The sequence below is a fragment of the Leptodactylus fuscus genome, chromosome 6 (genome assembly GCF_031893055.1).
Source record: "Leptodactylus fuscus isolate aLepFus1 chromosome 6, aLepFus1.hap2, whole genome shotgun sequence".
In the NCBI taxonomy this organism is placed as follows: domain Eukaryota; kingdom Metazoa; phylum Chordata; class Amphibia; order Anura; family Leptodactylidae; genus Leptodactylus; species Leptodactylus fuscus.
In genome coordinates this window covers 21,036,480-21,057,328 of record NC_134270.1, presented here as the reverse complement: position 1 = coordinate 21,057,328, position 20,849 = coordinate 21,036,480, and the positions used below count along the sequence as shown (strand labels likewise).

Below are 20,849 nucleotides of genomic sequence, written 5' to 3'. Positions count from 1 at the left end.
TGTGGTCTTGTTGGGTCCTTACAGGGGTTTTCTGGATTATTGCTATTGATGTTGTATCCTTAGGATGGAACTGCATTATCAGGGGGCATCATGGTGGCTCAGTGGTTAGCACTGTAGCCTTGCAGTGCTGGAGGCCTGGGTTCAAATCCTGCCAAGAACAACATCTGCAAGGAGTTTGTATGTTCTCCCCGTGTTTGCGTGGATTTCCTCCCATATTCCAAAGACATACTGATAGGGGAAAAAATATACAATGTGAGCTCTATATGTGGTTCACAATCTACAAAAAAAACCAAAACTTCATGATCAGATCGGGGGGGGGTTCAATATTTGGTACCTTGACACCAGAATTAACCTAAAGTACCGAGCCGGAAGTTAAGGAACGGCCACTCCACAGAAAACGGAGCAGTCTGCTTCTATTCCCAATGTTTTAGCACCACTGACTGTTGAGAACCGCTAATCGACAGAGGATATTCTGGATATTCATAACTAGAGATGAGCGAGTACTATTTGAAACTCCCATTTCGAATAGCACGTACCCATAGGAATGAATGGACGTAGCCGGCACGCAGGGGGTGAAGCAGCCGGCCGCCAGCAAAGTCTGTGTGCCGGCCGCTTCCATTCACTCCTATGGGTGTGTGCTATTCGAAATGGCCGTTTCGAATAGTACTCGCTCATCTCTGTTCATAACCCAGAAAACCCCTTTCAGGTTTCATGCCCACAAATACAAGTGCCTACCAGTCTTCTATTCTGTTATTATTTGAGCAGGTCCTTTTTAGATCCAAAAAATGGACACATGGATCCAGAGGACACTCAGCTTGTAAACCGGCTGAGTGCATGAAACCTTAAAGGGATTCTACCATTAAAATCCTTTTTTTTTTTGTAGATAAGATGTTGGAATAGACTTTAGAAAGGCTATTCGTCTCTTACCTGTAGCCGTGGTCTCCGCTGTGCCGTTCCTTAGAAATACAGTTTTTTACCGGTATGCAAATGAGTTCTCTCGCAGCGATGGGGGCAGTCCCCAGCGCTCAAAAAGCGATGGGGGCGTCCCCACCACTGCCAGAGAAGTGTCTCCAAGCGCTGCCTCCTTCTTCATCTGCTGCGTCATCTTCAATGTCTTCTTCCGGCGCAGGCTCATAACTTCTAGGCCTCGGGCCGAGCAGACTGCGCAGGCGCACAGGTCACGGGAAAATGGCCGCTTGCACAGTATTGTTAGCGGCCATTTTCCCGTGGCCTTTGCGCCTGCGCAGTCTGCTCTGCTCGAAGTTACAAGCCTGCGCTGGAAGAAGACATTGAAGATGACGCGGCGGACGAAGAAGGAGGCGGCGCTTGGAGACACTTCTCTGGCAGCGGTGGGGACGCCCCCTTCGCTTTTTGAGCGCTGAAGACCACCCCAATCGCTGTGAGAGAACTCATTTCCATACCGGTAAAAAACAGTATTTCTAAGGAATGGCGCAGTGGAGACCACGTCTACAGGTAAGAGACGAATAGCCTTTCTAAAGGCTATTCCAACATCTTATCTACAAAAAAAAGGATTTTAATGGAAGAATTCTTTTAAAGTTTTCAATGGAGTGAGGGGCAACTGACTGTGGACCTACAGGGATCTATCAATTATCTTTACATAATGAGTTAAGATGTTAGGACCCCTAAGTCTGTGGATGATGTGGTTAGGAATGATATACTACCACCATAAACTTTCTTCCTCTGGAATATGAGACAGATGGGACAAGTCTTCATACATAGCACCATGGTTCTAGCTTGAACACATTGTAAGAGTGCCCAAAAATAACATGTTTTTGTGAGATTTACAGGTGACTAATTTATGATCCTCACCCATGCATTACTTAATAAAACGCCTAGATGTAGAGCCTCAGTGAAGGTGGCGGTGAAGGTGTATAAATGCCGAATCGGTACACAAAGCTCATAAAATGTGATACAACCCATTTCATAATCCAGGAACACTCGAAACTTCTGCGACGTGAACTTGAGGGACAGTATGTGGTCTTTGCCACTATGTATCACTGAACACTGGTTGTTACACTTTCGAAGACACCAGGATTTACTGTTATCTCCAATGACGGAGTACTGTCCTTTCCGTTCTATACTTAAATAGGTCATGCCTAACCTCCAATTGCCCGAGTCACTGGTTTCCACATCCCAAAAATGTCTCCCTGATAGAAACCCCCTGGTACTTATGACTTGGTTGTACTGAAATCTCTCTGGTTTCTCAGGCCGGGCCTGGTTGACAGCAGACCATGTTGCCGTCCTCAGGTCATCAGATACAATTACTTTATAACCTGCTGTGTCTATGTTTAGTACTAAACCTGATTCATCAGGACAATGAAACACTTTCTCAGTAAAAGTCATGATATGAGCTAACCCTGAGCGCAAGATCTCGGAGATGAAACCTTCACTGAAATCATCAGGAGTGTGTTTGTAAAGCCCCTCTTTGTCTTCAGTGTCTTGAGAGTCATCCTCAGCTTTTTCTTGGTCTTGTATAACAGCTACTGGATCAGTCATAGAACACAGCTCTTCAATATGGAGCATCTTCCGAGAAAGTTCATCCTTCTCCACTTCCAGCTCACGGATCAAATCAGACACCGACTGTGACACCTGCTTCTCCTGCCTCGAGATCTCACCCAGTACCCTCTTCTCAACGTCTTCAAGCCGTCTCCTGATGTCTCTGAACAAGGCAGTGACTTTCCCCGTTACGTTCAGTGACTGTTCTGGCACTTTACTTACATGCTCTTGAAGATCTTGGATTCTAAGGTCAGTCTTCTCTTTTTTTATAGACAAGTTCTTCAGAAGTTGATTCAGCCTCTCCTTTTTCTTCTCATATGCTTCATTCAGTGACACTACCTGGTGACCTTTGTGATCTCCAAAGGCGAAGCAAGATACACAGATACAGAGGGAATCTTCACAGCAGACATACTTTATAAGTTCATTATGAGCTAAGCATTTACAGTGGCCCATGGAAGTGGTGGGTTCTGTGAGAACATGTTCTGGGGACTTACTGTGGACCTTCAGGTGGTCATCACATAGGGAAGCCTCACACATCAAGCACGATTTTACAGCAAGCACAGGAAGATGAATGCAATAGGTACAGATAATACCCCTTTCATTCAGAGATGATTTGCCTTGAGGGTCCTTGGTGCAAACAGCTGTCATGTCACTTATTTCTGGACTGTCCTTGGTGCAGTTGTCCATTCTGGGATTTTCTTGTGTAGCCATATCACAATCAATGCAGTGCTGGTCGAGCTGGAGGCCATTTCTTAGCATTGTCGGTTCTGTATGAATGTTCTGCCTAGTGGAGTAGATCAGCATACACCATAGAAGAGTAGTTGTATAAAATGAACTGAAGAACTTGTCCTTTAGTTCTTCACCTCGCAAAGTTAAAGTTTGCACATAAATCAGACTTGTCTTAGTTGACACAAGCCCCGATTGGCTGCCAGAGAACCTGTAGCATGTAAATTACCCAGGAACATTATAGCCAGAGATAAGCTGCACTGCTGGAAGAACAAAGGTCATAGGTTCCATCCTAAGCTTCAGAAAATACTCAAGTCACCTCCTACTGAACCACAATAGCCTGTCTCTAGCCAGTCAGATGTAGGACTTGTAACATTAGGGTCTATTTTGTATTATGGCCACTACTGAAAGACCTTACGTGAGACTTGTCCTACAAAATCAGTGATTAGTTATCTAGCATTTTATGTTCCTTCTTCAATAGACACAGTACTACATGGACAGGGCCTCAAAAATATTACTGCCATAGATGCTGCTCCATGAATAGTGCCCCAACAATAGAGACACACAGATAGTACCCCAAAAATAAAAAAGCTTTAGACACCCATGAATTTCAACGGAGAAAGTCTCAAATAAGTCTTAGCCAGAATGTGGCCACCACCTCACCTGTTTTAATGAAGGTCAGGGGCCATGTTCTTGCTTAGTACATGGATAAGGCACCTTATTGTACATTACAGGAACGTATGGACAGGTATTGATATAACGCACTTGGGGTGAGATAGAATACCTAGTTTTACCAGTAGCTTCTGTGCATGTGTCTCTGCTTCTCCTACCGCCTCACTTTGCTTAGACTTCCATGGGACATGTAAGTTAATACTTCAGTCTACCTTATGTTCACACTGAGTTTTTTTGCAGGCAGATTTTAACACGGAATTCGCCTGCAAAAATGGCTCCCATTGACTTCAATGTGAGCCACTCGTTTTTTTTCTGCTAGCTAGCAGTGGACAAAAGAAGCAACATGACCTATCTTTCCGCAGCTTGAGACACGCTCCTGGTTAAGCCCATTCAGGAGCGGGATGCCACGATGGAATACTGACGCACTGCAACCCGTCGTGGCAGCCGCACGGAAGTTTACCTGGCAGAAACCATTGTATGCCGTGTGAACATACCCTTAGGTGACCAAGAGGGATTAGGGTGGGGGGAGTTTAGAAAGGAGCCTGATAAGAGAAGTAATGCCTCTGAATAACACGTATAGCACACTGAACTTGTACACAGCTCACCAGTCACTCATGTCAATGTCCACATGTAGGGACAAATATAGACGGATAACGCTCATCTGAACCTCCGCTGGTCAAATGGCCATGTGTAAAGCATGCAAGAAGACTGGATCCAGCACTCCATTTCATAAAATTTGTAGTTTTATTAAAAAATTACAATGCAAGATGCCATAAATTGCATTGCTGTGACGAATATCAAACTTTTTCACATTTCTTTAGCGAGCACCATCACTTGGTCCAAATATAAGTAAACTTGGATAGAATGAGCTTGGATGTGAACGTGGAGGGTGAGCAGAACTACATAATATCCTTATTGTAAGACAGAATGGATCTGTACAAGTGTTTAATAGGATCTTCCCGCCTGATAGTCCAGGTGGACTCGTATCTTATTACAGGACATTCCTTCAGGTAGATGCATCACTTTACTGTCACAGAATAGACATAAAACCAGCACAAACGCCATGACTTTTGGTTATTCCCAATCCATGAGTGATCCCTTCTTTCCATTATCCAAAGTCACTGGTTTCTACTTCCCAATAGTGTTGACATGAGAAGCTTGTGATACTTAGACCCTGGTCAGACTGGAACCTCTCAGATGTTTGGGGGAGATTCTGGTTGACGCTTAAGCAGGATACAGTCATCCGATATCTGTAAATGGTTACCAGCCGTGTGCAGATCTAGGAATAGATCGGATGGTTCTAGGGAGTAGGACCATATGTTAGCACCAGTCATTATATACTATATACCTGTGTGTAACATCTCCAAGATCAGACTTACATTTAGATCACCTGCATTATGGACTATTTTATTGTAGCTATCGCTCTCTTCCTTCTCATTCTCCTTGGAATGAGAGAAGTCTCTTCTCTTTGATGCTTCTTCTTCCACTACTCTTATGGTATTTGCTATGTGACTTAGCTCCTTAATAGAACACATTTTTATATTCACAATATGGTCAGTAGATACTCCCCCCTCCTTGTTTTTGGGCTCAGTGGATATAAGGTGCTGAGCCATATTACTCAGGGTGGCGTTCTTGTGCAACACTGGCACTTGACAAATTCCTCCCAGCAGTCAGGATAAGTGTAGACTCCAACACATCTTCAATTCCCTCCTAGCAGAAGTTTTGCCCACATCTTACAGTAATGGGCTCAGTATAGAGGTCTAGACAGATAGGACAGTTCTGCTCTTCTCTCCGATCAGTGAATGCCATATCTGGTCGCAGCAGAGAGAAATGTTTTGTTCTGTTTTTTCACATATACTGCATATCCAACTTTTTGATCTTCAATCATTTTTGTGTACAATTATTTTTAGATTTAGAAAATTAACAGTAACATTGTCCTCGGCCTGGTGGTCTCCATTGTTCTCATATGACGGTCTTACAATGTTGTGGCCAAGATGTCCTCATCTCCTTGTTGACGTAAATGTAGATCCAAGTCAGGAAAGGGAAAACTGACATAGACGTGGCCACTAATAGTCTGAATATACCAACTGAGGCTCTGTAATAACCAGAGAGATTACATGATTATACATAGGAGCAGTATTATAGTAGTTATATTCTTGTACATAGGAGGTAGTATTATAGTAGTTATATTCTTGTACATAGGGGGCAGTATTATAGTAGTTATATTCTTGTACATAGAGACAGTATAATAGTAGTTATATTCTTGTACATAGGAGCAGTATTATAGTAGTAGTATTATACATAGTGGGCAGTATTATAGTAGTTATATTCTTGCACATGGAAAGCAGCATTACACAATAGTGATATTCAGTACATAGGGGACAGATCTTAAAGAGGACCTCCATAAATTCAAGCTCTTAGCATCTGTTAATAGGTGCAGCTCCACCGACTCCAGCACAGTTAGAATTTTTATTCTAGCCCCAATATTCCAGAGCAACAAGCACAGGTAGTTTTGGTGTCTGATTAATTTAATGGGGCTGTCCATAATTTTTTTTTTTTTCTCTCTGGAGGCCAGGGAAAGAGGAAAACATTGAAAAAAAACATACCTACCTGTCCCCGGTGCTCCAGAGTTCCAGGCCACTGTATAGTCCTGGGGCTTGCTGGAGCACACGTAACCACTGTGGTTAATCAGCGGCCTAAGGAAAGGAACAGGGAAGTCACTTGCATACATCCCAGATCCTTTCTTAGGCCACTAATTGGCTTCAGTGGTCACATGCAGGGACTTCTGCCAAAAGAAGCCTCTGGATGTATCAGGACCGAACACTAGCCTGTGACACTGGAGCACTAGTGACAGAACAAAGGGACATGAGAGTGTGTTTTTTTTTTTCACCATTCCCAGCCTCCAGAGCAAAAAAAAAGGGGGTTTCCTGGACAACCCCTTTAAGCTCTGTAATATCAGAAGGGCAGTGTCAGAAATGGTCGGTGTGATTGAGAGCTCCAATCAGAGGTGGCCAGTGTTAGTGCCCAGAATCACGCCCTTTGTCTGCTCCTGCCTGACACTGCCCTCTTGAGAGTTTATATATCATATCAGGCACCAAAACTGCTGTTTGCATTGATTGCTCAGGAATGGTGGGGGCTAGAGAACAAAATATCAAGTGTGCCAAAATCAGTGGAGCAGCAGCTATTGGTTGCTATAAAGAGCTGGACTTGTTTGAGGAGGAGAAAGGTCCTCATTAAATGTATACATACCTTCCAGAATCTTTACAAAGCAACATCCACAATGCAATGATTCCTAATCCGGACAGCTCCCTACAAGACAATATTCTTGTTAAAATGAGACATAGCTTCATCAGGATTTTTTTTTTCTATGTAGTTATTAATCTGATTTGTTGTAAACAGTTACTTTCCACATTATCCTCTCTTTTAGTACTTGCCCTGCGTGTCAGTCTTCACTGTATTTCTAGTATTGTATTCATAAACTACAGACATGATATACTTTATCCATTACACTTACCTGCCCTCTTCCTCATGTAATATATGTCTTATATTACCAGAAACCAGCAGGGACACCAAGAGGTAAGTGGCTCCGATCACACAGATGGCGCAATGGAGGCTGGACAGGGTTTTCCAGATTGTGTGTCCTGTGTGAAAAGTGGAAATTGATATTTTTACTACCTGTGGAAAGATATAGGAATCTGTGGTGACGCAGGACCTGGTTACTGTCACTCGAGACTCACCTGTTATATCCGGATTTATGCTGAGGAGGAAAATCAGTGCGGCCGGGATTAGATAGATCACCTGTAGGTGATAGAGAAACAGAATGGAGTATGCAATGTCATACCGACACCCATGAACAGATGAAACAAAGCAACTCTCAACGGATTCAAATAAAGTAAGATATTATAGTTTCTTGTCACTGATTTTTTTTAGTTCCTGGGAAAGCTGGGTGCAAACGATAAAGATGGTTACTGAGCTTTGTTAGAACCAGATAGGAAAAGAAAATGGCCAAACTGAAAATACCAAGACAAGTAATATATCATATCTGCCCCTAGGAAAGATGAGTGGCAAGCAATACAGGTGTATTTATGGCCATTACAGGAGTTGTTACTCAACTTTCCTGGAGTCCTGAGTGACAAGCACGCCTACTTATACAATAAGACATCACTTTCATAAACTCGCCTGGACCAGGCAACTACCTACATGCATCACACATTGACCAAGGAGGTCTGGTTGTCTCGGATTGGAAAAACTTGGCTGCTTTCTTCAAAAATAGCGCCCCACCTTTGCATAGGTTGTGTGTAGTACTGCCAGACACTTCACATCTGCGTCAGTAATCCGTTCAGGGGAATTCGCATGGGAACCCCCATGAACAGAAAGCACACGGACCTCATAGACTATAATGGGGTCTGTATGCTTTGTGCGCAATGTGTGCACTGAACACGCGGACAGAAAAGTACTTAGTGATCTACTTTCATGTCCACATGACTCATGCGGGCAGCGTGCAGAAAGCACACAGACCCCATTATAGTCTATGGGGTCCGTATGCTTTCACTGCACACCGCTTGCCACTGCGTTCGGTAGTCCATTCAGTGGGTCCCCATGCAGACTTCCCAAACACAGATGTGAACCAGGCATAAGAGACTAAATTTAGATGATCTCAGGCCCCCTTAAAAAACAAAGGTTTCCTCAGAGTTACTTACTATCCACATTTCAGCATCTGGATCATTGATCTGTAGAAAAAAAAAACAACACAAAAAGGCTATAAAAGTGACCACAAGATGGTGCACAATTTACTATACAACTGGAAGGGGCAAGTAGTCACAGGGACATGATAGTCTGGACCTGGAAACATGCAGCTATTATTAGTATGGCATTATCATCACTGCATAAATACTCTGTGCTGCTGGGACACAAATCTCAGTCTATGACCTACCCCAAGATCAACATACTTCTTTCCTGAAATACTTTGTGCTGCTGGGGATCCTGCTCCTTACACTATGTAATTCTCAGTCTGTGTCGCTAGGTTCATACCTGCATTCAGTTTGGGGTGTGCGCTTGGGGACCCCTGAATAGAAACCTAATCTGTTTAAAAAAAGAAGACTCTAATGGGGTCCGCCCGGTCTCCGCCTGCTTGCAGAACTTTTCTCTCCACATTTTTACAGCAGAATGGGGAACAGAATCCCCCAGCGGAGAGGCAGCGCAGGTGTGAACATAGCCTGATCTACCACAAGATCAGCACACTCCTGACCTGAAATACTTTGTGCTGCTGGGGGACCCTGCTCCTTCCACTATGTAACTGTCCGTCTGTGACCAGCCCAATAAGATCCTCTCCTGACATACTCTGTGCTGCTACAGACTCTACTTTATCCACTACGTTCTCCCACAAGAAAAGCACGCTTCCCTCCTGAAATACTCTGTGCTGCGCTGTAACTTTATCATTTCACTCCTGGATTGGTTTGCTGCAGCAGACACAGGGTTAAACTTACTTGCACATAAGCAGCCAGTGCAAAAAATGAAGCCATGAAGACATTGCAGACCCTCCATAGTGTCTGCTGATACTGCGGGCTGGGGGCTGAGGCCGGCCTCACACTGGACCCCTCCATGTTTCCCAGGCAGACTCTGGCTGCTCCAGGCTCTCACTCCTATTGGTCATTGGGCTTCCTGTTTCTTATAATCCCCGCCTTTCACTACACAGGACCCGCCCACTGCATTAACCCCTTCCCTGACAGTATAACCTCTGCACCCTTATTTAGTGTGACCAGTCCCTCTTCTCTAACAGATTATAGTTTATGGTTTTTGCACCAATATGACGCAAGACATGGCCTGAGCCTGGTGTGAATACTGTCATAACACTTGTCACAGCTGATGGTTTGTTACAGTTGTCTCCAGGTAAGACCGTGCTCTGTGAGCTGAACCTAACAGCAGCACAAATCTCTCTCCTGTCCTGATAGGTTCATGCCACGTATCAGGCCCTATTCACATCTGCATTTGGGATGTCTGCTTGGGGACCCCCTGAACAGAAACCTATACGTATTAAACAGCGGTTACTTAGGAATCCCGCAGACTCCGTAGACTATAATGGGGTCCGTGTAGTTTCCACACAAAACATGCAGAGAGAAAAGTCCTACAGGTCACCCCTGATTGTGGGGTATATATAATACCTGCTGAGGGCAGGAGGAGGGGCTATGTATGTAAGTGGGTGAAGTCTAGTAGTGTCATGTGAGGGGTGGGCTGTCAGGAGGAAGGACATCCCTGTGTGAGCAGACCCTATGCCTGCAATGCAGCCTTGTGTGGCTGTCACCAGCACCCCCTGACGTCAGGCAACATGCCGGGTAAGACCGAGCCTTGCACCCCTGGGTGTCCAGCCCGGCAGGATTAACCCCTGCAGCACTGGATGCGGCTGTACTGGAAGTATCTCGTAGCCTTGCTGTATGTTTTCTCGTCAAATTCATGTCTTGTTTCTGTATTGTTCTGTGCCCTGAAAGGGTTAAGATTTTAACTATTGCCCTGTAGAGGGGTTTCCTGGTTGGGTATGTCTATGGGTCGGCCTGCAGAGAGTTGGTGACTTGGCACCCAAATATTCACTGCGGCTGACATCTTAAATCATGGTCAAGATGCCATACATGTCAAAGGTTGGGCCCAAAGTGACAGCGGGCAGGACTTTGGCTGGCATTCCCATCAGGTGGCTTTGGAAGGCGTCTGCTTGGAGAGACAAGGCCTGTCCCCCGTTTGGGACTGTCCCTCAAAAGTCAAGACTGCTGACAGGTATGAGCAAGAGATAACTACCTATGAGAGAGCAGTCCATGTCCTGGGGGGAGTGTGATATAACTACCTATAAGAGAGCAGTCCATGTCCTGGCAGGAGGGTGATATAACTACCCATAAGAGAGCAGTCCATGTCCTGGGGGGAGTGTGATATAACTACCGATGAGAGAGCAGTCCATGTCCTGGCAGGAGGGTGATATAACTACCGATGAGAGAGCAGTCCATGTCCTGGCAGGAGGGTGATATAACTACCGATGAGAGAGCAGTCCATGTCCTGGCAGGAGTGTGATATAACTACCGATGAGAGAGCAGTCCATGTCCTGGCAGGAGTGTGATATAACTACCCATAAGAGAGCAGTCCATGTCCTGGGGGGAGTGTGATATAACTACCCATAAGAGAGCAGTCCATGTCCTGGGGGGAGTGTGATATAACTACCCATAAGAGAGCAGTCCATGTCCTGGGGGGAGTGTGATATAACTACCTATGAGAGAGCAGTCCATGTCCTGGCAGGAGGGTGATATAACTACCTATGAGAGAGCAGTCCATGTCCTGGGGGGAGTGTGATATAACTACCTATGAGAGAGCAGTCCATGTCCTGGGGGGAGTGTGATATAACTACCTATGAGAGAGCAGTCCATGTCCTGGCAGGAGGGTGATATAACTACCTAAGAGAGAGCAGTCCATGTCCTGGCAGGAGTGTGATATAACTAACCAGGATGGAGCAGTCCATGTCCTGGCAGGAGGGTGATATAACTACCCAGGATGGAGCAGTCCATGTCCTGGCAGGAGGGTGATATAACTACCTATGAGAGAGCAGTCCATGTCCTGGCGGGTGTGTGATATAACTACCTAAGAGAGAGCAGTCCATGTCCTGGCAGGAGGGTGATATAACTACCTAAGAGAGAGCAGTCCATGTCCTGGCAGGAGGGTGATATAACTACCTAAGAGAGAGCAGTCCATGTCCTGGCAGGAGGGTGATATAACTACCTAAGAGAGAGCAGTCCATGTCCTGGCAGGAGTGTGATATAACTAACCAGGATGGAGCAGTCCATGTCCTGGCAGGAGGGTGATATAACTACCCAGGATGGAGCAGTCCATGTCCTGGCAGGAGGGTGATATAACTACCTATGAGAGAGCAGTCCATGTCCTGGCGGGTGTGTGATATAACTACCTAAGAGAGAGCAGTCCATGTCCTGGCAGGAGGGTGATATAACTACCTAAGAGAGAGCAGTCCATGTTCTGGCAGGAGGGTGATATAACTACCTAAGAGAGAGCAGTCCATGTCCTGGCAGGAGGGTGATATAACTACCCAGGATGGAGCAGATCACGTCCTGGCATTGCAGGGAATGACCAATCTACGGCCCTTTTCAGCATTTGGGATTGGTCACAAAGTTTCAGAGAGCATTAGCTTTTAGGCTGTGGCTCCCCTGTCATTGGCTGGCATGGACTCTTGTGAAGTCTTAGTTTGAATCATTTTATTGGATTGGATTGCTGAACCCTCTATGAATATTGTATTTCAGAAGCTGAGGCCTCAAAGCCCCCGGTACTTGAAGAAATGGAAGAGCCTTTATTTGCGTTTGGAGTCATCGCTGATATCCAGTATGCCGACATGGACAATGGGTACAACTACACCAAGACGAGGCTGAGATACTACAGGAACAGTCTATTGTTGCTTCAAGGGGCGGTGCAAGAATGGGCCTCAGAGAGTGCCCCCCCTCAGTTCATCCTCCAACTTGGGGACATCATAGATGGTTTCAATGTCAAGTACAAGTCATCGGAGACTTCACTGAACAAGGTCTTGTCGGAGATTGATAAACTGAAGACACCCGTCCATCACATCTGGGGGAACCATGAATTCTACAATTTCAGTAGAAAACAGTTATTGGAGTCAAGACTGAACAGCTCGAGTCTCCAGGATACGTTGACGACATCTCCTGAAGATGGTGGAGACCCTCTTGACTCGTTCTACACTTATCACTTCAGTCCTTTCCCCAAATTTCGATTACTTCTAATTGACTCCTATGACTTTAGTGTAATTGGAAGAGATCCATCCAGTGACAAGCACATCAAGTCTTCGAAGTTCCTGAGACAGAAGAATCCAAATGAGGATAAGAACAGTCCGAAAGGTATCGAAAGGGGAACATGATGGTGACCTCAATAGGGGTAAGAGTGTCATATGATTATAACAAATTCCCATCTGGAGGTAGCAATGTAACTTCTGAGGAACCTCCACTACTCCTCTTATGTAGCCCATAGAAGGACCAAGTCCGATTATGATAGTGACGGTGTCCAATCCAAGTGGGTGGAGTTGTGACAACTTTCAGTTGCCAGATGACGTTTTACCTGGTGTATGAATGTTTTTGTTGTCATTAGGGTTATTTTGTTCTTTTTCACGGTATAGGTCTTACCGAAACCCGGTTTGTCCAGTTTAATGGAGGAATCAGCGCCGGTCAGCTCCACTGGATCAATGATGTTCTGGAGATGTCGGATAAAAATAATGAGAAAGTGATGGTTGCAGGTACGTCGCCTTATGTGGAGGCATCACATGTATCAGACATAGCAGATATCAAATGAATAACTGCATAGTACCTATACTATTATAGAGGGTGCTGCATGATATGGACGTGGTGCCATCTGGTGGCTTTCCTTTTGGTGTCCTCTCCTTGCTCGGAGGTGAAGAAGCTGTTACAACGCAGACATCTATAATGAATGTATATCCTTCTTTACAGGTCACCTCCCTATCCACCCCGATTCCACAGATCCCATATGTCTGACCTGGAACTACAAAGAGGTCCTCGCTCTTCTACAGTCCCACCCCTGCGTGGTGGCTTACTTTGCTGGTCATGATCATGATGGCGGCTACTTCCAGGACCAGTGTGGAATCCATCACTTAACCTTCAATGGCATCATAGAAACTCCCCCTGAGAGTCAAGCGTTTGGCACCATGTATATATACGAGGACAAAATGGTCCTAAGAGGTCGAGGGCTCGTCCCAGACAGAACGCTGCTCTACAGGGAGAGCTAGTCCATGGTGGGACAATATCTGCTGACAATCTGCTGAGAAGATGGAGGAATGTAGTGGCAGTACAGGATGAGCCATGGTGACGGCGAGGAGCTGACAGGAAATAGTTCTTAAATGTCAGATCACCTTCCAAGGAGCAGAAAATGATAACGTCTGTGTGATCTATGTCCGAGCTTATTCACTGCTCAGATGTATTAGAGGCCCCACTCACATCATGGGTTTTATTTTTTTTACATCCATTTAATAGACGCAAAACCAAATGCAAAAAAACTGATGCAAATGGCGACCTAGTTACATAGACACCAAAAAAGTGATCTGAATAGAGTCCAATATGTAAAGTATCGAATGTGACATATAAGATATATTTTACATATAATACAGAGTAAGTTATTTTAGAATTGTTGCAATGTGTCATTCTTATCAATAGGGGACATTATTACACTTCTTGCACATAGGAGCAGTATTATAGTAGTTATATTCTTGTACATAGGTGCAGTATTATAGTAGTTATATTCTTATACATAGCAGCAGTATTATAGCAGTTATATTCTTGTACATAGGAGCAGTATTATAGTAGTTATATTCTTGTACATAGGAGCAGTATTATAGTAGTTATATTCTTGTACATAGGAGGTAGTATTATAGTAGTTATATTCTTGTACATAGGAGGTAGTATTATAGTAGTTATATTCTTGTACATAGGAGCAGTATTATAGTAGTTATATTCTTGTACATAGGAGCAGTATTATAGTAGTTATATTCTTGTACATAGGAGTGGTATTATAGTAGTTATATTCTTGTACATAGGAGCGGTATTATAGTAGTTATATTCTTGTACATAGGAGGTAGTATTATAGTAGTTATATTCTTGTACATAGGAGCAGTATTATAGTAGTTATATTCTTGTACATAGGAGCAGTATTATAGTAGTTATATTCTTGTACATAGGAGCAGTATTATAGTAGTTATATTCTTGCACATAGGAGCAGTATTATAGTAGTTATATTCTTATACATAGGGAGCAGTATTATAGTAGTTATATTCTTGTACATAGGAGCAGTATTATAGTAGTTATATTCTTGTACATAGGAGTGGTATTATAGTAGTTATATTCTTGTACATAGGGGGCAGTATTATAGTAGTTATATTCTTGTACATAGGGGCAGTACTATAGTAGTTATATTCTTGTACATAGGGGCAGTACTATAGTAGTTATATTCTTGTACATAGGAGCAGTATTATAGTAGTTATATTCTTGTACATAGGAGCAGTATTATAGTAGTTATATTCTTGTACATAGGAGTGGTATTATAGTAGTTATATTCTTGTACATAGGGGGCAGTATTATAGTAGTTATATTCTTGTACATAGGAGCACTATTATAGTAGTTATATTCTTGTACATAGGAGCAGTATTATAGTAGTTATATTCTTGTACATAGGAGCAGTATTATAGTAGTTATATTCTTGTACATAGGAAGTAGTATTATAGTAGTTATATTCTTGTACATAGGAGCAGTATTATAGTAGTTATATTCTTGTACATAGGAGTGGTATTATAGTAGTTATATTCTTGTACATAGGGGGCAGTATTATAGTAGTTATATTCTTGTACATAGGGGCAGTATTATAGTAGTTATATTCTTGTACATAGGAGCAGTATTATAGTAGTTATATTCTTGTACATAGGAGCAGTATTATAGTAGTTATATTCTTGTACATAGGAGCAGTATTATAGTAGTTATATTCTTGTACATAGGAGTAGTATTATAGTAGTTATATTCTTGTACATAGGAGTAGTATTATAGTAGTTATAGTCTTGTACATAGGGGCAGTATTATAGTAGTTATACTCTTGTACATAGGGGGCAGTATTATAGTAGTTATATTCTTGTACATAGGAGGTAGTATTATAGTAGTTATATTCTTGTACATAGGAACAGTTATAGTAGTTATATTCTTGTACATAGGAGCAGTATTATAGTAGTTATATTCTTGTACATAGGAGGTAGTATTATAGTAGTTATATTCTTGTACATAGGAGCAGTATTATAGTAGTTATATTCTTGTACATAGGAGCAGTATTATAGTAGTTATATTCTTGTACATAGGAGCAGTATTATAGTAGTTATATTCTTGTACATAGGAGGTAGTATTATAGTAGTTATATTCTTGTACATAGGAACAGTTATAGTAGTTATATTCTTGTACATAGGAGGTAGTATTATAGTAGTTATATTCTTGTACATAGGGACAGTATTATAGTAGTTATATTCTTGTACATAGGAGCAGTATTATAGTGGTTATATTCTTGTACATAGGGGGCAGTATTATAGTAGTTATATTCTTGTACATAGGAGCAGTATTATAGTGGTTATATTCTTGTACATAGGGGGCAGTATTATAGTAGTTATATTCTTGTACATAGGAGCAGTATTATAGTAGTTATATTCTTGTACATAGGAGCAGTATTATAGTAGTTATATTCTTGTACATAGGAGCAGTATTATAGTAGTTATATTCTTGTACATAGGGGCAGTATTATAGTAGTTATATTCTTGTACATAGGAGCAGTATTATAGTAGTTATATTCTTGTACATAGGAGCAGTATTATAGTAGTTATATTCTTGTACATAGGGGGCAGTATTATAGTAGTTATATTCTTGTACATAGGGGGCAGTATTATACTAGTTATATTCTTGTACATAGGAGCAGTATTATAGTAGTTATATTCTTGTACAGAGGGAGCAGTATTATAGTAGTTATATTCTTGTACATAGGAGCAGTATTATAGTAGGTATATTCTTGTACATAGGAGCAGTATTATAGTAGTTATATTCTTATACATAGGGGGCAGTATTATAGTAGTTATATTCTTATACATAGGGGGCAGTATTATAGTAGTTATATTCTTATACATAGGGGGCAGTAGTATAGTAGTTATATTCTCATACAGATCCAAAATCTATATACAGTACTGTGCATATGTGGCAGGTGTGGATAAGAACTAGAAAGGTTAATAGTTTAATTTGTCAATGAAAAAAATCAAAGTGAATGAAGAAAAGAGAAATGTAAATCCCATATTTGAAGATCAGTGCTTAGTTCTCCAAGAGGGCGGAAACAACCTCCCTGCCGAGTTCTTTCACAAACTGACTTTCTCCCATCAGGTATACGGGGTGTAAAGCGCGGTCAGCTGCAGTAGTTTCCATGGCTGCACTGTAGCTAAGGAAGACCATTTATTTTGAGCAGATCTGTCACAGAGTAATTCTAAGGTCACAGTCAGTGATTTCAGGAACATTTTACATAAAAAAATTCAACAAAAATACAGAATGAGAGGGCTGCTCCAGCTATATACAAGAAACTAAGGGGAGAGTGTTACAGTGGTGGCCAAAGAAACCCGCACCACTTCACAAAATGTAATGATTGTAGCAAAATAATTTCTTGACTTTTTTCCATTTCTAGCCTCTTCCTGGACGATGAGTATTTGGTAATTTTGTACATGTCACGTGACATTTTTCAGTCGATTTCGTAGTAGGAGGTATACATATCATCAGGGACTCAATGTATACGCATCACATACATTTCACAAAATCCACTGGTGGCGCATTTTTTTTTGTCTGTGACCGTAGGTCCAATATTCCTCATGTCGTGGGATGTGCAAGGGCCAAGAACTGAACAGCTGCTGGTGCTGCGCTCTCAATCTATTATGAGAAAAGGAAAAGCTCATTATGAATGTTTGTATTTCTCCTTGGTGACTCCTGTTTACGCATTTACCTGTAATTGCCACTAGGGGCGCTCACTAGGATCTAGCCTAATAATACCTGATTTTCTGGGGTCCACTGTCAGTTTTATTCTTGTGTCCTATTATTTCTCAGCTACAGTAGTTTCACATAAAGATGTCCAGCAGGGGAAGACCTGAGCAGTTTTCTGTATATGCAAGCCTTGATTTGGTCTTCTATGCAGTGCACACCCTGCAGTTTGTTTTCTTTCCAGTAGATGGCAGGAGATTGTCATCACAATATTCCTGGTTAGCTGTGTACCCTGCTCTTTCCTCCATTTAACGCTCTGTCTGTGACCTCCCACAGCACACTCCTCTCCTGAAATACTCTGTGCTGCCAGGGCTCTATAAGTGAATGAAGCTATCAGTTATGATGCACTCTTGTGACATGTTCAGCAGTAATGGTTCCAGTCCTATCAGAGACATCCGATGTGGTATATTCAGCTGACAATGAGGTTCTGCAACAGCTGTGTATGTAGGGGGATAGTAATTTGCTGACCAAAAATATTGTTCTGTGGTGTAAAGATTTTCTAGCACGAGGTTCTGCAGCAGCTGCAGACCTGTAGTACTGACACTAGTGTTATCAGGACTAGAGAAAGACTGATACACACAAGAGGTTCTGCAGCAGCTGCAGACCTGTAGTACTGACACTAGTGTTATCAGGACTAGAGAAAGACTGATACACACAAGAGGTTCTGCAGCAGCTGCAGACCTGTAGTACTGACACTAGTGTTATCAGGACTAGAGACAGACTGATACACACAAGAGGTTCTGCAGCAGCTGTGGCTCTGTATATAACTGACTGCTAGTAATAATAATTTTATTTATATAGAACCAACATATTTGTCAGCACTTTACACATCTTCACATAAGAGGTTCTGCAGCAGCTCTGGCTCTGTATGTAATTGATGGTTCCACATAAGAGGTTTTGCAGCAGTTCTAGCCCTGTATATAACTGAAATTCTATATAAGAAGTTCTGCAGCAGCTCTGGCCCATTATATAACTATCAGCTCCACATAAGAGGTTCAGCAGCACCTGTGGCCCTGTATATGGCTAGCAGCTGTATACAAGAGGTTCTACAGCATCTTTGACCCTGTATATTGCTAGGAGCTGCATAAAAGAGGTTCTACAGCATCTTTGGCCCTGTATATTGCTAGCACCTTTATACAAGAGGTTCTGCAGCACCTCTGGCTCTGTATATGGCTAGCAGCTGTATATAAGAGATACAGCAGTAATCCTGGCCCTGTAGCTGACTGAGAGCTGTATATAAGAAGTTACACAGCAGATATGGCCGCGTCTTTTGGTAGCTGTATTAAGAGGTTCTGGAGCAGCTCTGGTTCTGTATATGACTGAAAACTGCATATAAGAGGTTCTGCAGCTGCTTTGGCTCTCTCCATGACTGATAGTTGTATATAACAGGTTCTGCAGTAGCTCAGGCCCTGTATATGGCTGACAGCTGTGTATAAGAGGTTCTGCAGTAGCTCAGGCCCTGTATATGGCTGACAGCTGTGTATAAGAGGTTCTGCAGTAGCTCTGGCCCTGTATATGGCTGACAGCTGTGTATAAGAGGTTCTGCAGTAGCTCAGGCCCTGTATATGGCTGACAGCTGTATATAAGAGGTTCTGCAGTAGCTCAGGTCCTGTATATGGCTGACAGCTGTATATAAGAGGTTCTGCAGTAGCTCAGGCCCTGTATATGGCTGACAGCTGTGTATAAGAGGTTCTGCAGTAGCTCAGGCCCTGTATATGGCTGACAGCTGTGTATAAGAGGTTCTGCAGTAGCTCTGGCCCTGTATATGGCTGACAGCTGTGTATAAGAGGTTCTGCAGTAGCTCAGGCCCTGTATATGGCTGACAGCTGTATATAAGAGGTTCTGCAGTAGCTCTGGCCCTGTAACTGGCTGACAGCTGTGTATAAGAGGTTCTGCAGTAGCTCAGGTCCTGTATATGGCTGACAGCTGTATATAAGAGGTTCTGCAGTAGCTCAGGTCCTGTATATGGCTGACAGCTGTATATAAGAGGTTCTGCAGTAGCTCAGGCCCTGTATATGGCTGACAGCTGTATATAAGAGGTTCTGCAGTAGCTCAGGTCCTGTATATGGCTGACAGCTGTATATAAGAGGTTCTGCAGTAGCTCAGGCCCTGTAACTGGCTGACAGCTGTATATAAGAGGTTCTGCAGTAGCTCAGGCCCTGTAACTGGCTGACAGCTGTATATAAGAGGTTCTGCAGTAGCTCAGGCCCTGTATATGGCTGACAGCTGTGTATAAGAGGTTCTGCAGTAGCTCAGGTCCTGTATATGGCTGACAGCTGTATATAAGAGGTTCTGCAGTAGCTCAGGCCCTGTATATGGCTGACAGCTGTATATAAGAGGTTCTGCAGTAGCTCTGGCCCTGTAACTGGCTGACAGCTGTATATAAGAGGTTCTGCAGTAGCTCTGGCCCTGTATATGGCTGACAGCTGTGTATAAGAGGTTCTGCAGTAGCTCAGGCCCTGTAACTGGCTGACAGCTGTATATAAGAGGTTCTGCAGTAGCTCTGGCCCTGTAACTGGCTGACAGCTGTGTATAAGAGGTTCTGCAGTAGCTCAGGTCCTGTATATGGCTGACAGCTGTATATAAGAGGTTCTGCAGTAGCTCTGGCCCTGTAACTGGCTGACAGCGGTATATATAGCAGGTTCTGGCCTTATAAATGATTGGTAGCTGTATATAAGAGGTTCTGCAGCAGCTCTGCTCCTACGTATAACTAACAGGCCTGGTTGCAGCGTCTCAATCTCTCGGCGGGGGGCGGAGCGTGGAGCGGAGGGGCCTGACGTCACGCTGGGGGCGTGTCCGTGACGTCAGAGTGAGGGATTCTGGGAGGGGGCGGCTCAGTGGGGGTTGCTGCATTGCAGCCTTCATTTGGAATCTAATATATTAACAATGGCGACTTCCAATCCCAGTAACAGTGGAGGCAGCGGCGGCGGCGGAGGAGCGGGGCCCGGGCTCCCAGGAGGACAGCTCTCCCAGCAGCAGCAGCACAGCACGGTCAGCAGCATGCAGGGTAAGATGCGCCCCCAGACCCCCGAGTCCTGCGACCCCTACATGCTGATCCCCTCCTATGTACCCCTGTACTCCTAGGGTCAGTGTGACCACCGGCTCCTGCGTCATGTACCCCAGAGTCCTGCTGATCCCCCATATAACCCCCTTACTCATAGGGTCAGTGTGACCACCAGCTCTTGTATCCTGTCCCCCAACCCATAATACTGATCATCCCCCATATAACCCCCTTACTCATAGGGTCAGTGTGACCACCAGCTCTTGTATCATGTCCCCCAACCCATAATACTGCTGATCCCCCATATAACCCCCTTACTCATAGGGTCAGTGTGACCA

The 20,849-nt window shown here is 43.5% G+C and overlaps 4 protein-coding genes across 7 annotated transcripts in view; 2 read left to right on the top strand and 2 right to left on the bottom strand.

Moving 5' to 3' along the window:
* Positions 1 to 1,812: 1,812 nt before the first annotated feature.
* On the bottom strand, positions 1,813 to 3,276 carry LOC142209944 (E3 ubiquitin-protein ligase TRIM39-like). The gene has a single exon (XM_075278977.1). It carries the CDS (start codon positions 3,274 to 3,276, stop codon positions 1,813 to 1,815), a length of 1,464 nt encoding a protein of 487 aa, XP_075135078.1.
* A 1,413-nt stretch (positions 3,277 to 4,689) lies between these two features.
* Positions 4,690 to 9,539, bottom strand: TMEM220 (transmembrane protein 220). The gene is made up of 6 exons (XM_075278411.1): positions 9,402 to 9,539; positions 8,616 to 8,645; positions 7,653 to 7,713; positions 7,430 to 7,556; positions 7,165 to 7,224; positions 4,690 to 6,010 (listed from the first exon to the last, which is right to left on the bottom strand). Exons 1-6 carry the CDS (start codon positions 9,516 to 9,518, stop codon positions 5,878 to 5,880), a joined length of 528 nt encoding a protein of 175 aa, XP_075134512.1. The 5' UTR covers positions 9,519 to 9,539; the 3' UTR covers positions 4,690 to 5,877.
* A 611-nt stretch (positions 9,540 to 10,150) lies between these two features.
* ADPRM (ADP-ribose/CDP-alcohol diphosphatase, manganese dependent) lies at positions 10,151 to 14,100 on the top strand. Of its 3 annotated transcripts, none has more exons than XM_075279426.1 (4): positions 10,151 to 10,247; positions 12,201 to 12,806; positions 13,082 to 13,198; positions 13,410 to 14,100. In XM_075279426.1, exons 1-4 carry the CDS (start codon positions 10,241 to 10,243, stop codon positions 13,703 to 13,705), a joined length of 1,026 nt encoding a protein of 341 aa, XP_075135527.1. In that variant the 5' UTR covers positions 10,151 to 10,240; the 3' UTR covers positions 13,706 to 14,100. The 3 variants fall into 3 exon arrangements, with proteins under 3 accessions (XP_075135527.1, XP_075135528.1, XP_075135526.1); XM_075279427.1 differs by having other exon boundaries at positions 10,154 to 10,344; XM_075279425.1 differs by lacking the exon at positions 10,151 to 10,247 and adding an exon at positions 10,356 to 10,680.
* Positions 14,101 to 20,359: 6,259 nt separating this feature from the next.
* The window catches only part of MAP2K4 (mitogen-activated protein kinase kinase 4), a 33,119-nt gene continuing 32,629 nt past the window's right edge, over positions 20,360 to 20,849 (top strand). For both annotated transcript variants that reach the window (XM_075279423.1, XM_075279422.1), the window contains exon 1: positions 20,360 to 20,517. In XM_075279423.1, the coding sequence (XP_075135524.1) occupies positions 20,397 to 20,517 (121 nt within the window). In that variant the 5' untranslated portion in view covers positions 20,360 to 20,396. The remainder of the gene's footprint in view (positions 20,518 to 20,849) is intronic.